Source organism: Tamandua tetradactyla, chromosome 6, assembly GCF_023851605.1.
Source record: "Tamandua tetradactyla isolate mTamTet1 chromosome 6, mTamTet1.pri, whole genome shotgun sequence".
Classification (NCBI taxonomy): Eukaryota; Metazoa; Chordata; class Mammalia; order Pilosa; family Myrmecophagidae; genus Tamandua; species Tamandua tetradactyla.
Window position 1 is genome coordinate 28,534,842 of NC_135332.1, and position 14,227 is coordinate 28,549,068.

The 14,227-nt window shown below is 59.4% G+C and overlaps 1 protein-coding gene across 1 annotated transcript in view; it reads left to right on the top strand.

Annotated features, from left to right (window-relative positions):
* Positions 1–3,178: 3,178 nt before the first annotated feature.
* The window catches only part of SRCIN1 (SRC kinase signaling inhibitor 1), a 63,255-nt gene continuing 52,206 nt past the window's right edge, over positions 3,179–14,227 (top strand). The window contains 1 exon segment of the mRNA XM_077164598.1: positions 3,179–3,389. Coding sequence (XP_077020713.1) covers positions 3,266–3,389 — 124 coding nt within the window. The 5' untranslated portion in view covers positions 3,179–3,265.

Sequence of the window (14,227 nt, forward strand, 5' to 3'; positions counted from 1 at the left end):
TGCCCACTTCTGTAGGGTTGTTAGGAAGATTAAACGAGAGAATATGTGTAAAACATCTGCTGATTTCCTTCCTCTTAAAGAGGCCCAAAGTGGGAAGGAAGCGACCTCATCCCATGGAGAACTGTAGGGCAAAGGGCAGAGGTCTGTGTAGGGACATGGGGGGTCTGACTGCAGGGGCAGCACGTGCCCAAGCCCTGGGCTCTGAGGCTTGGGAGGTGGTGTCCTGACAGCTCCGGGGAAGCCATCCCTACCCGCTCTGACCCCTCCCCTCCACAGGGCCTGCTTCCTCCCATGCCCATCCTGGGCAGACAGCCAGCAGGGAGCTGGACTGGTGCCCACTGCCCGCTCAGAGGCCAAAAGATGGGTACCGTCCAGTTGGCAGAGGCAGAGGCAGCTGGCCCAGGAGGGGAGAAGTCAGGGTGCCGACTGCTGGGGTCGTGTGCCCAGACGGTGTGTCTAGGATATGGCTCTTGGCTGCCCTCCTGGGTTGTCCGGTTGGAGGTGGGAAGGGTTCCCTCTCCCTCCTGCCCTGGCCCTGCCACCTGAGTTACTGTAACTGGAGATTGATCTCTAAGGAAGGGGCATCTGGGACCTTGCCCTTTGTTGGGCATGTGGTTGGCTCAGGGGCAGGCCTGGGGGCGGGCAGGAAAGTGGGAGAGCCCAGATTAAGGCTGCAAGTGGGTAGAGCAGGAAGTGGGGAAACCGGTTTGTCATTCGGGCCTCTTGGGGTGGGGTCTCCTCTTCTGGGTGCTGTGCCTGCCTGCCACTCGCCCATAGCCTGGTGGCCTTTAGCTAAGAGATGTACAGTGTCCCATTCTTGATCATCTAGCCTGGCACTGGGAATATCCAGAGTAAATAAAAGGGACAGGGGGCTCAGCCCACTTTCCCCTCCCCAAGAGAGGCTTGGGAGAGACCGGGCAGGCTGGAGAACCGGAGGGAGGGAGGAAGGGGGCAACCCTGGCACAAAGTGGGGTCTGCTCTGGTCACAGCAGGAGAATCCTGCGGATCCAACAGGTAGGCCATGGCGGGGAAGGGAAGGGGAGGCAGATGTGTGCCGGGGAGAGCAAGCACCCTGACGGCTGTGGTGGAGGTGGCAAAGGCGATGCCAAGCTTGGAGTGAGAAGGGGCTGTGGACCGGACGTCTCCAATGAATTTGAGGTCCTACTTGACGAGCCCCCCACTCTCAGCACTGCCCCTGCAGTACCGGCAGACGCCTGCAGGAGGGGCCGCAACCGCAACTTGGAGCAGGGAGACATTTTCGCCCGGGGCTCCGGGGTAGGGGGCTGGCTCGCAGGCTGGGCCCTGGTCTCTGGAGTGCAGGGAGGGAGCGATGCAGGAAGCGCTGGAGGCAGAGGCGGAGAAGGGTCCAGACCCGCTCTCGCACGCCCGGGTGGCTGTTGCTTTCGGAGGTCACCTTGGCTAAAGAGTGGTCCCCAGTCTCGGCGCCTACCCTTGGCCCCCCGCCCGCCCCGAGTGCTTTTCCATCCTAAGGCGCTCACGGGCTTGGAGAACTAGGAGTCCCCTACCCTCCAGGGGCCCTTCCCCAGTCCCGCACCCTCGAGGTGCCTCCTCCACGACCGGTCCCGGGCCTTATGCATTTGTCTCCTTCGTGGAGCGAGGACTGCTGGGAGCGGGGGGGTGGGGGGAGGCAGGTGGACTGGAGAGGGGAGTGTGAGCGGGCCCCGCACCCCCGCCCCGGCCGCGCGCCGCGGTGTCCCGCTGTGCTGCTGGAAGGTGCGAGGAGGCGCCGCGCCCCCTCCCCGCCCACCTCTCCGCCACCCTGCTCGGCCCTTTGTACGTTCCGGCCACAGGCGCGTGCCCGCGCCGCGCGCGCTCCCGCCCGCAATGACACACCCGCGCCGGCCCGCGCGCGCGCACACGCACACACATACACACTCGCTCTCGCACTCCCGGTGACACGCCCGCGCGCGCGCGCACCCACACGCCCGGCCGCCGGCGCCCTCCCAGCTGGTCCACCCCGGCGGGGCCCGCGCCCCCGGCCCGCCCGCCTGGCACCGCGCCCCGGGGCTGGGGCCCAGCGAGGAGCCCGCGAGGCGGCGAGAGGGCGAGCGCCAGGCAGGCCGGCCCGGGGCCCCCGCCCCCCGCGCCCCCGCCCGATGGGGAACGCTCCGTCCCAAGGCATGTCCCTGTCTCTCTCCTCCCTAATGTGCCTCCATGCTTAAGTGGAAGGTATTTCTGTTTTCTTTGTGTGTTTTCCCCTCGGCCGGGGGCGGGGGCGGCGGCCGGGCCCGGGAGGCGGCGGCCGGCGGGGACTAGGGATGCTCGGGGCGCAGGTGTGGGGGGGCAGGGGGCCTCTGCGCGCCGGGCCCGGGAGGAGGACCTGGTCCAGAGGAGTGAGGGGACCACAGAGGGGTCAGGGGATTGGCGAGGCTGGAGACGGGGTAGGGAGGGCTTGGCGGGGTTGGGGGAGGGGGCCAGAGGGGTTAACAATTAAAAGGGGGTGGGGGGTGGGGGGAAGAGGCAGGAGGGTGGATGGTGAAGAGAGTGGGGGGAGGGGAGTGGTCCAGCCGAGGTGGAGGGAAAGAAGGATGCAGGGGAAGGGCAAGGGGATGGAGAGGTGCGGGGGGGGGGGGGGGGGAGGGATGGGGGGCGCATCAAAGGCCTCTCGCTCCCCAGGTCCCAGACTGAGATGCACGCACTGGGATGGCGGTGGTGGGCTCTATGCGCCAGCCCCCCCCAGGGAAAGAAGGGACTGAGTGCATTCTGGGGATGACTGTGTTGCCACGATACAGGTCTGCACTCTTTCCCCCCCCCAGCCCCCCTCCCTGCACCTGGAGGCCCCAACCCTGGAGACCACGGAGCCTCAGCAGTAATTGCAGAAACTAGGGACCCACTCTGGGTTCGGCAGGGCGGGTAGGGAGGGACCGAGAGAGGGAGGGTCTGGGGGGAGGGTCTGTTTGATCTTAAACCCTCCCCCTGCAGAGGGTATAAGGGCGCCCCCAGCTGGGGAGGGCGTTTAGGGTGAGTGAGGAGGTAGGAACTGCGGGAGGCTGAGGGAGGCTGAGGGGCAGAGGGCGGGGCTGGGGAGGGGACGCGCAGTTGTTTCTCCCTCCCCTCCCACGCACCCCCCTGCTACGTCAGAAGCTCCTGGGCCCGCTTTGAGTCCTGTCGGTGGGGGCAGCAGGATGCTGGTGGAAGCAGAGGGGGCCGGCCGGGTGCCTCCTCCTCCTCCGCTACTCAGCTGGCAGGACCTGGTGGGGCGTGTGCGGCTGCCAGTGGGTGCCCCCACACCCCACGCCACCCCATGCAGCCCTGGCAGTGCCTCCGGCGCTTTGCCCTGGCCTGGTGGGAGAGGACAGCCGAGGGCAGCGCCCGCTCTCCCAGGGAGGAGGCTGGATCAAGGGACCCCGGGGGCCGGAGGGAGCCAGGTGAGCGGGAACAGGGATGTGTGTGCAAGGAAATGGGTCTTGGGCTGTCTTTCCCGGTCCCTCTCCCTACATACTATGGAACCAGGGGGTCGTGCAGCCCCTCAACTTTCAGGCAAGTGGATTCCCCAGAGCTGAGGGTTCCTGGCTGAGGCCCTTCAGGAGGGGATATAGGGACGGCCCTCTGTGTGGGGGGAGGGGAGGAGGTGAGCGCTGAGGTCGGGGGTGGCTGACCAGACTGCCAGCCTTGTGGGTCTGAATGTTCCTTTGGGTGGGTTTTGAACACTCTTGTAAGGGGAGTTGTTAGGTTATCTTCTTCTGATTTTGGGTACCTGAGTGACCTTGAGCCGACTGCTTTGCTGTCTCACTCCATGCCTCAGTTTCTCTCATTCCCTTCCCTGTCCTTCTTGCTGGTCTTGCATTTGATGGAGACTGTCACTCTGCAAATACGAGGCTCCGTCATCATTGGGGACAGCTGTGATGGTGCCGGTTTCTGGCGCGGTTGTGTGCATGTGTGTTTGTGTGGGGCAGTTATGGTGTGTGTACTGGTTGGTGTTGGGGCCACTCTGGGCAAGTGCAGTCATACAGGGAAGAGAGCTCCAGGCAGGCTGAGAATTACTGGCGCCGAGGCTTAGCTGGCAGCCTGGTGTAGAAGCAAGGGCTGGGGGTGAGGGCTCTGGACGTAAGGGGAGGGGTCCCAAGAATAAGATCCTCCCAACTCCCCACCCAGACTGCCTGGCACCCAGGCACTATTGGCAGCAAGTGCAAAGGCTTTGCCCTGGCTTCCTGCCACCCTGCCTTGGGGACAAAAAGGTCTTTGTCCGGTGCTCCCTACCCCAGCCTTGCTCCTTCCACCCTTTCCACGATGGCCACTTCTCTGTGATGACCCCCAGGGATGGGTCACCCATCTGGCTTCTACTGACTGTGCTCTGGCGATCTGGAAGGGGCAGCTGTGATCCTGAGGCATGGTTGAGTGGAGAGGGCACTGTAGTAGGGGAGGGGAGCCTGGGAATGAGCCCTTGGAGGCCTGCCCCCACCCCAGGCTTTCACCCTGCTCCTCTGCTTGCCTCCTGCCTGAGGCAGCGGAGCTGGGATCTTCATGGCTGATTCTCTTTGGGCTCCAGGCTTCTTCCAGAGCCTCTCTGATGCTCTCTCTCTTTCTCTCTGGCCAGGGACCCACCCTGGAAAAGGGTTTAATTAGAACCATTGATTCTTTCTTTGGCTGCAGGCATCAAACGCAGTGGTGTGGTCAGAGCTCGGGGTGGGGGTGCAGGGGTGGCCCGGCTGCCATCTGCCCAGTGCCAACCTTGGCATCCCTTGCCAAAACCCCAGCCTGGGAAGTGCTCAAGAGAGAGAGGGCAGGGCTCTTTGAAGTACGGAATCTGCTTTTAGCTCTCATCCCCCAGATGAGGTCTTGGGGACAGAAGGAAGACAGGGTTGAGGAATTGAGCTGAGGGAGCTGTGCTTAGGAAAGTTGAGGAAGAAGAGGTCTTGTCTTCTGTCCTGGGTAGTGGGCCTGGCCCTTGGGAAGGGAGAGAGGCAGCTGTGGCCAGGAGGAAGCCTGCCAAGGGAATCCGGGGGCAGGTGAGGGGGCCTGGGCCTGCTGGGGCAGGTAGGGAGTGCAGGGGGGAAATCCAGGGCTTGCCCTAAAAGCTTCTCTTTCGAGGAATCCCAACACTTACCTCCTCCAAGTCCTGGCAAGGAGATCTGATTTCCCCCTTTGTTTGTGTCCTAGAGCCCAGAGAGGTACTAATGCTTCCCCAGAGGCCCAGCTGGCCTGGGTCTATCCTTTGACCCTGTCTCCCTGACCCTGGGACCCAGTCATGGGCTCTGCCTGGTGGGCACAGGGTGCTGCAAAGGAGGCTTCTGGCAGCCCGGGCTTAGTGAGGGGTGGGGGACAGGTCGTGCTCCCCCAAGCCCCTGCTGCCTGCCGTGGATGGGCCGGTGCAGGTGCAGACCTCAACGAGCCACTCTTTGAAGAATCCCTCCTTGGCTTCCCAGGGCCCATTCGAGCAAAGATAATAAAAATCTGGCTGTCAGCGGGTTTGAGGGCTGCACTGGCTTCCCCTTCTTTCATTCCAAGCTTTGAAAGGCGGAGATGAAGGCTTTGGATTTGGCTGGGAAGCAGTGCCTGCCTGCCCCGAGGGAGGGAGGGAAGGAGGGCTGATTTCCTGGCAGCTGGGGGAGGTGGGCAGAGGGGCAGCGACATGGCCCCCAATTCTCCCTAGACGGCCTCAGGCCACGACGCCAGGGTCCCTGTGCCCAGTACCAATACCCCGGCTCCGGGATTGTCCTCCACTTCCCAGTGCCATGAGCAGGGGTAGGGCCTGCCCTTTGGCCTCCGGAGCCCTCCGCGGGTCTCACAGCACCTCCCTCTGCCCCGCAGTCTCCCCCTCTCTCAGCTCCTCTGTCTCCACTTCCTGCCCACTCCCCATCTTTCCTTTTCTCTGTCATTCAACCCCCCTCCCTCTTTCTGCTACCCGGTCTCCTCTCTGTCCCTCAGTGTCTCCTGCTCTGCCCTTCTGCTCTCACTCCCTCGCTGCGCTCTCTCTCTCTCTCTCTCTCTCTCTCTTCCTCCTCCCGCTCCCCCTCTCTGCTTCGTAGTCTCTCCTTTTCTCTTTCTGTCTGCTCCCTCCCATCTGTCTGCCTTCCTTCCCCAGCACTGGTCCTGCTTTCTAGGGAAGGTTGAAAAGCCAAGTTAGGAGATGGGGGTTTGGCAGCCGCAGCCGCAAAAGGGACAGGCCCGGGTTGACTATTATGGTCTGTCAGGTGCCATGGTTATCAGAGTCCAAGCGGAAAGGGGCTGGGAAGCACTTAGTGTTGTGTGTGTGTGTCTGTGTGTGTGTGTGGAGCGAGGGCGGCTGTCCCCCTCCCCGCCCCGCAGCGGGCACCTTGTGCTGACATTGGACTCTCTCTTTTCTGCTCAGACACTCCAGTTCTCTCTACCATCCACTGCTGGAGCCGGTTGCATCTCGCGGATGCCTCTGGCCTTGGGCCCTTCCACCCCTTGGCTCCCATGGTCCCCAGCATCACTGTTGCCCCTGTCCACTGTGCCCTCCCACCCCCTAGACCAGCTCCAGGCACAGAGCTGGGAAGGGAGGGGCCCGAGGAGCCTGTCAACCCCGTCTCGCACTGGGGTCTCTCATGGGCTTGCCTGGAAGCCCACCCCAGCCCTGGTGCCCCCCTGCTATGTTGTAAAGGCCCATAGAAAAGGCAAGAGTGTCCTGGAAAGAGCATTGAACTGAGAACCCAGGGGCCTGGTCCTTCCTTGGTACCCAGATGTCTGTGTCCCTTTGAGCAAGCCCCTCCCCAGTGTGGCCTCTTTGCTCACCTGTGAAATGAACGGGCATGGGCTGGATGATCTCCAAGGTCCCTTCCTGCTCTGACATTCCAGTAATGTTGTGTCACTCTTCTGGGTGATTTGCATATGCTTTGCATATATTAACGGTGCCTGCTTCAAGGGAAAGGGTGTCACCCACACCAGAGACCAGAGTCCCACCCTCCTTTCTGACTCTCTGCCCCTTGGCCAATGATTCCACTGCTTGTATTTCTCAGAGGAATGGAAACTGAGGCCAGAGCGTTCCCTGGGGAGGTGGGTCTGGCCTCTAAGTTCCAGCCATACCTGGGGCAGAACCCTGGGATGGCCCTAGTGGAGGGGGTCCCTGTGCCCATCACTCCTGCCCTATAAGCTCAAACAGGGTTGCTGTGTGGGAAGTCACCCAAGTTGCCTGTGGCTTGGGTGGGGTATGCATACGTGAAACCCCACTGAGGCCTGATCCTCTGACTCGTAGAGGGCCAGGGGCATCCCCCTCGTCCTTGCCCAGGACCTGAGCATCCTCTGAGGCCAGGATGTCAGGGCCTCTCCGCTGAGCATGTGTGGGTTGGAACTTGGACCTCAGAGATGGTCAGTGAGAGAAGACTAGGTCATTAACTTTCTGGGCCCTACCTGGTCACCACACCAAAGGCGGGGACCCTGAGATCCCTGCAAGGGTCGCAGACCTCACTGTCAGTCTAGCGTGACCTCATGGGGGCTGAGATCCGGCCTCCTCCCCTGCTGTCTGGCATGAGCAGTGTCCTGGGCCCAGCCCCAGCCCTGCCCTGGCTCCCTTACACTCATACAGCTGGCCACATGGAGCCAGGCTGGGGTAAAAGTTGGCAGCCTGGAGAAGGTAATGTGCGGTCCCTGAGGAGTGGTGAGACTCTCTGAAGATAGGAGCAAAAATACCCTCCCCCAGCAAGGAGGGTGGGGCCAGAAGAAACAGAGCAAGGGGGACAGGGAAGGACGGTCCCAGAGGGCTGATTAGTTTCTGACTGTGCAATCGTTTGAAGATTAAATGAGATAAGAGATGAAAATACCCAGCATAATGCCTGATACATGAGAAACACTCCTAATGGTATGGGAGAGGGGACAGGCATCTCTGAATCTAGAGAAGACCCTCCCCCAGCCCTGAGATTGAGGGTTTTGCAGGGAGTAAGGCGTTGGAGGACAATTCCAAGAAGAGCTGTTTCTCGCACACACAGGCATTGCCCTTCTTCCCCCCAGCCCATGCCAGCGCTGGGCTCAGGGCCCAGGCACTCTGGGACACCCTGCCCTCCTCCTCTCTGTTGGCTGTGGGGGTGGGCAAACAGAAGGGTTTGGGGCCGGGAAACCATCTCTGCACAGGACAGCTTGAGAGGAAACAGGCCCACGCTGCAGCAGGAGTAACTGAGGCTCAAGAGGAAGAAAAGGCTCCCAGTGGGTGAAAGGTGGTCTCTCCAAGGTGGGGAGCTCTGGGGGCGTTTTTACCTCTTTCACTTCAAGTGATAGGTGTGTTTGAGCATGAGTGAGCCGCTGTAAGGCAGGGCAGGAACAGGTCAGCATGGCCTTTGAAATGATCTTTGAGATCTCCCAAGGAGCTTTGTAGGTCCAGTTTAACCTCTTGTGGCTGTTGGGTTGGCAGAGCGCAGGGAGCCATGATGGACAAGGGCCCAGGGTTGCTAGGAAAGAGGAGGGCAGGAAACCCTCTGATATTCCCCTGGGCAGAGAGGTAAAGTGCAGTGTAAGGAGCAGGACTGGTGACAGGTCACCTGTCTCCCCTGTTGCTGTGTGACCTTTCTGGTCTTCACTGTCTTTGGTGTGAGAAGAAGGTGAGACTAGAGGATCTGTGAGGTCTCTTCCAGCTGTCACATGTTCTACCCAGTTCTTCTTTCCCGAGATAAAATAATCTGTGTCTTGCCACCTGGAGGGTGGGGAGAATGTTTCCCTGCTCTGGTTAGTCCAGGAAAAATGGAGATTTGTTCCTAGAGAATTCTGGTACCCATTTTCCCCATCCCACTCCCACCCCTGCCTTACAAACAGTCCCCCCTGCTCTGAAGGCACACCTTGCCTTCATCTGTTCTCACAGCCCAGGGGACAGGTAAGGTAGTAGCTGGAGGATTCAGCTATCATCTGATGGCCCCCTCTTGTCCTTCTACCCCAGCAGAACTGGCTTCACCCACTCCATTCCAGCCAGGGTCCATGATCCAGTCCATATTTTTCTCCACCTAGGCACTTCCCTCAGGTTGCTCAGCTTCCCACAACCTTTTCCTGGCTCCAAACAGCCTTAGCCACCTGGCCCGGTGTCTGCGTGTCCTGGAATGGAGTCATCTAAGGATGGAAGGGAGTTAAGGTATTCACTTCCTCGCCTCTGCAAGCTTCCTCCTCCCAGTGGCTTCTTTTGTACCCCAAACAAAGAGCATGCTGGAGATGGCAGACCTACCAAGGGACCCCAGGCCCCAGGCCGACAGAGAGACCCCAGACCTATAGAACCCACAGAATGGCCCTAGTAGGAGATGCTGTGCAGAGCAGGGGGAGAGGGAGTGTCCTGTCCTGTCCGCCCCCCCCCCCCCCCCCGCCCCGCCCCCCGCCGTGTGTGATAATTGCAGACGCAGCAGGCATCTTGGCATCACCCGGAGCACCAGCATCTGCCTCATTGGGAGAGAATTAACGACCCCAGTTTCAGCTTCTCTGGAAAGGCATTCCACGGCTCATTGAAACCCTTGCAGACACATTCCAGACCTCAGCCTCCTCCCTGGGCCCTGCTCCTGTGCAATAGACCCCCAACCTGTGGCCAAGTAGGCCTGATGAGTTCTTCACTCCTGTCCTCCCCCTTCCAAGTTCAAAGGTAGGGCTCTGAGGGAGATGGGGTGCTGACACAGTCTGTTACTTTGCTGACCCCCGGACTTTTCAGGCTTTCCCCAGCCTGGGTGCTCTGGGGATTCCTGGGTGGTAAAGCAAGAAGATGCCTTTGAGAGGCCTCTTGGAACCTCATCCCTGATGGAGGTGGAAGAGGCAAGAACGAGGCTGCTGGAGAGCCAGAGGTCACCTACAGATGAAACTTAAAGAAGGCTGGATCCTACCTCCCCTGAGTCTGACACCTGAACAACCCCTGCACCCCAATCCCTGCTCCATCTGACAGCCTGTGGCTGGGATCATCTGCCTCTCACCCCTAGGATGAGGTGGAAAGAGACTGAGGAGAGGCCTTCTTTTCCACCTTAATGTTCTTAGAGGATAGTTTATGCTGGAGCATGGGATGGAAAGAGGTCAGACTTTGAGCAACTTCCCAGAGTGCGCTGAATGAGACACAGCCAAAGACTGAAGGAGATGGAGAGGAGGCAGTTCAGCTCATGGGTCAAAAGCTCAGGCTCTGGAGTCAGACAGATCTGGCATGGAATTCCTACTCCGCCACTACTTGCTGTGTGGCTTTGGGCTAGTCGCTTCACTTCTCTGAACCTCTTTCCTCATCTGGAAATTGAAAGTCCTTACAGTAGCTTGCTCACAGGGTGGGTACCAGGATTAAATGAGGTGATCTAGGCACAGTTCCTTGTGCACTGTAAAAGCCATCAAATAGTAATGTCTTTGTCTTCATCCTCCTCCTCACTGTCAGTTGAGGTGGTTAAATGGGGGCCCAGCCCCCCACGAAGGAAGGGTCATGCATGAGAAAACTTCTTTAGGCTTTTCGAACTGAGCCTTCCATCTCCAAAACCCAGACCCTCACAGCAGCCTGGCTGGGGCTGAGCCCAGGGAGTAGGAATTTAGGGCCAGAGTCGAGAAGGAAGCTCCGGGCTTCTGAGTCTTCACTCCCCCACCCAGTCCCCTGTGTCCACCTGCCCTTTCTGCCACCCACCCCCTCACTGCTTCATCCAGGAAGCCCTCCGGAGCTAGGTGCATTTAGTAAGCATTCTTGATTCCTTCCTCCCAGCTAATGTCCCAACATCTGGGAATGACAGCTGTTCCTCAGTGGGATGCCTGCATCTTGGGTAATCGGTGGGAAAATTGGAACCATGAGATTGGCATGGGGCTCCGAGAACACTTGCAGCCGGACGTGACATGCGTGTGGATCGGCCTGAGCCTGCCGAGGGAGGGCTGTGCCCGAGTGGGTATCTGAGCTGCGGCGCCTGCAGATAGGGAGGGTTTTGAAGCCCCGCGTCCCCCGTGTCCCTGGGTACAAGACGATAGACCGGCACTGCAGCATGAAGGAGATAGAGTGGATTTAGAAGGAACTTCCCTGCAGGATGAGAGAAGCACAGCCACGACAGGCGACCAGAGCGGGGGAGCCTGCCATGGCAGTTTGAGAGATGGGTGGGTGAAGAAGCTAGTAAAGGGGCTTCGGGCAGGGGCCGGTTTCCCGCACAGCCCCTTTTGTGGTGTGATGGTGTGAGCGCTTGTTGGGTGTGAAGTGCCTCAGCCTCCTCTGTTGCAGCCAGGTGGGAGGGGACCCTTCCTCAGGGCTAGAGCGTGGGTGGGTAGAGCAGAGGGGGGTCTTTTGGGCTGAGGAGAGGGTTGTCAGTAGAGCGATGGTGACAGGACCCTCTGACTCTGAACTCACCCACCTTCCAGAACGGACTGCCTTGGCTGGGAGGCAGGTGGGCCCTCCAAGACCTATCACTGCAACTCTTTCATGGGCAACCGGGTAGAATCTGCCCCCATTTCCGGGAGGGAAATCAAGCCCGGCTTGTTGGCTGTCTGTTCTGGAGATCCCATTGTGGGGACCCTGTGTTTTCAGTGTTGTCCTGCTGTCCGTCCTCCTGTCTGTCTCCCGCTGGTGTCTCTGCCCCCTCAGCCCCTGCTCTTCCTCCAATACCCAATCTCTGTCCTGCTTGCCCCTCACACCCCAGTGACCCTCAGAGGGACAGTCCCTAGGGCTGTGCCTTCTCAGTCCCTGCACCCCCAGGGCTCACAGCCCTTGCCCCCTGCCACTCCGGCTTTGGGAGCCCTGGTCCTGCCCTCCTCCTCTCTCCAGCTCCTCTCCTCCCCTGGCCCAGCCCCTGGGGGCATTCATTCACGACTTTCCTCCTTTCCTGTCCCTCACCCAGGGCTCCAGCGTGCAGCGGGAGGGAAGCCTCCAGGACTCTGTTCCCTCTGTTTAAAGTCTCCAGGTTAGTAAGCCAGGAGGGAGGCGCCACCCACATCCCGCCTACCTACCTCCTTAGCCAGACCACCCTCCCCAGCCAGGAGGGCCAGAAACGGGGGAGGGGGCTGTCCCTGGTGCCAGGGGAGGGGGCAAGAGACCTGGCTCTGGGGAGGGCCATTTGCCTGGCAGAGTATGTGTCTGTGTGTGCATGTGTGTGCATGTGAGTGTGTGTGTGTGAACACGTGTGCATGTCCATATGTGTAGCTGTCTGGGTTGGGGGCACTGCAGAGCCTCCAGGTAATCTGCCGCGGGGGCTGATGGCCTGGGAAGAGGGGGTCAGGAACAATGTTGGCCGGATGGTGGGACATGGGAGGAGAGGGGACCACAGCCAAGCTCTGTACAGCTTTATTTAGTTTATAGGCACTTGCAAATCTGTGATCCATTTCATTTATTCAACGCTTTTCTCATTCATTCATTCAATAAGGATTTATTGAGCATCTTCCCTGTGCCAGGCACTGGGCTAGGCTCGGGGTTCAATGCTAGTGACCAAGACAGATAAGGCGCCTGCCCTCTTTGCTTAACTGATGGGCAAGTAGAGGTGAAGGAATTCACCAACCATGGGGACCTCTGACTGTGGCCTGGCCAGCTTCCTGTATAGTGCCTGTCAACACCCCAGAGAGGTAGCTTTCTGTCCACAGATGCCCCTGTCCACCTCTGCTCCCCTGCTGTTATGTCCTTTGTACTTTTCCCTGTAGAGTCCCCCACCCCGCAGGCACCCCTTCTCAGGCGAGCAGTGACTGAGGTCCTTAGGGCCTGGACTCTGGGGACTGTGGGGCAGCATGGCTGGGCCAGTACTGAGGCTGCTTCTGGGGGCCTCAGGGAGCCCAGGCTCGGGGCAGGGAACATGCGGGAAGGGGAGCCTGCACCCCAATTCTGTGCCCTGGATGAGCAGCCTGGAGCACCAGCTTTGAAAGTCAGCCTGACCCAGGTTCAAATCCTCACTTAAGCCATTTCCTAGCTATATGGCCTTGGACAAGCCACTTTTTGTCTTTGAGCTCCAGCGTTCTCAGCTGTAAAATGGGACATGAGCACGTACCAGGTGAGGTTCTTGAGACAAGTAAAAGCAAAGTAGCAGCGGTGTCCAGAGCTTGGCCTACAGCAGGGGCTGCCTAATTGCTACCTCCCTGTCTGTCCCCCACCCCTGCCCCAGGTTGGGCAGGCCATGTTCGGGTACTGTATGGGTGCTGTCCCTACACTCCCCTCCCCAAAGAAATGGGGTTGCAGAATCCCCATCTTGCCTGTTTTGGGGCTCCAGCTCCTCCAGGCCCTCTCCAACTCTCTGCACTGATGCTTCAACCCCAATCTGGGCAGGCAGCTGGGGGAGGCAACCCTCCTTGCCACTGCCACTGCCGCCGCTGTGATGGCTTTTTAATAACTTTGCTTGGAGACAATCTGCGGAGTGCTCGTTTGTCTGCCTCTTAATTAAAATTACCGTTTTCCTAAAAGAACAGCGATGACGCTGGCTGCTCCTCTCCCTCCCCCACCTGTGACTGCTGCCCGGGAAGCAGGAGCTGACATGAGACCACAATCCCTCCTTCTCCCCCCTTCTCTACAAAGAGCAGAGGTGCTAGAAGTGCTAGAGGAGCCCAAGCATGGGGGTAGGGGTAGGGGATCAGGGAGGGGGCCTGGTAGCAGAGGCCTGAATGCTCTCCTCTTTGGCCCACCCTCTGCTGGGACACCCTCAATGACAGGGAGATCAATAGCTTTCAAGCTTATGGGGAAGCAACCTGCTTTACCACCCAGGGTGGAATAAGAAGCAGATGGGTCTGGGAAAAGTGCTGTGAAGGATTATTTGAATGCCTAGTGTATGTGGCAGGGGCTATTATCTGGGGGCAGAGACATAATAGGGTCACCCATTCGTTATTGGCTGTGTTCTGGTTGGAAGATACTTACGTATTCCTTCTGGGGCGACGGAGGGCTGGCGAGGGTGTGGAGGAGGGGAGGGCTTATTTAGTGGTTGCTGAGTTTTGAAAAACAATTGTCGCTGGTGATAATAGTGCTTGCGGGGAGCCGTGTGTTGAGTTAAGCTCTGTACATGCACTTGTTCATTTAATCGTGTGAGCCCAGTGCTGTTGTCTCTGCTTTCGGGGAAGGAGGCAGACCAGAGGGGTCTGCCCAAGGCCACACAGGTAATTCCAGTCTCCAGTAGCGCACCCTCTCCTTCCACTCTGCTCTCCTTTCTTAGGTCTAGCCTCAGTCCCTCATGCTGTAAGTAGAGTGCTGGACCTTCACCTCACCTTCTGCTCTCCCATGAGCAGGGTTCCTCCATGGTCCATGCCACTGGGGTTCGTTTCCACCTTCCTTCCTTGGGGGAGCGTGGGAGGGAGGAGCGAGATTGGACATTAGAGAATGCACAGTTTCGGACATATTTTCGCTTCTGGCTGTGCTCATCCCCACGTCTGGGAAAGG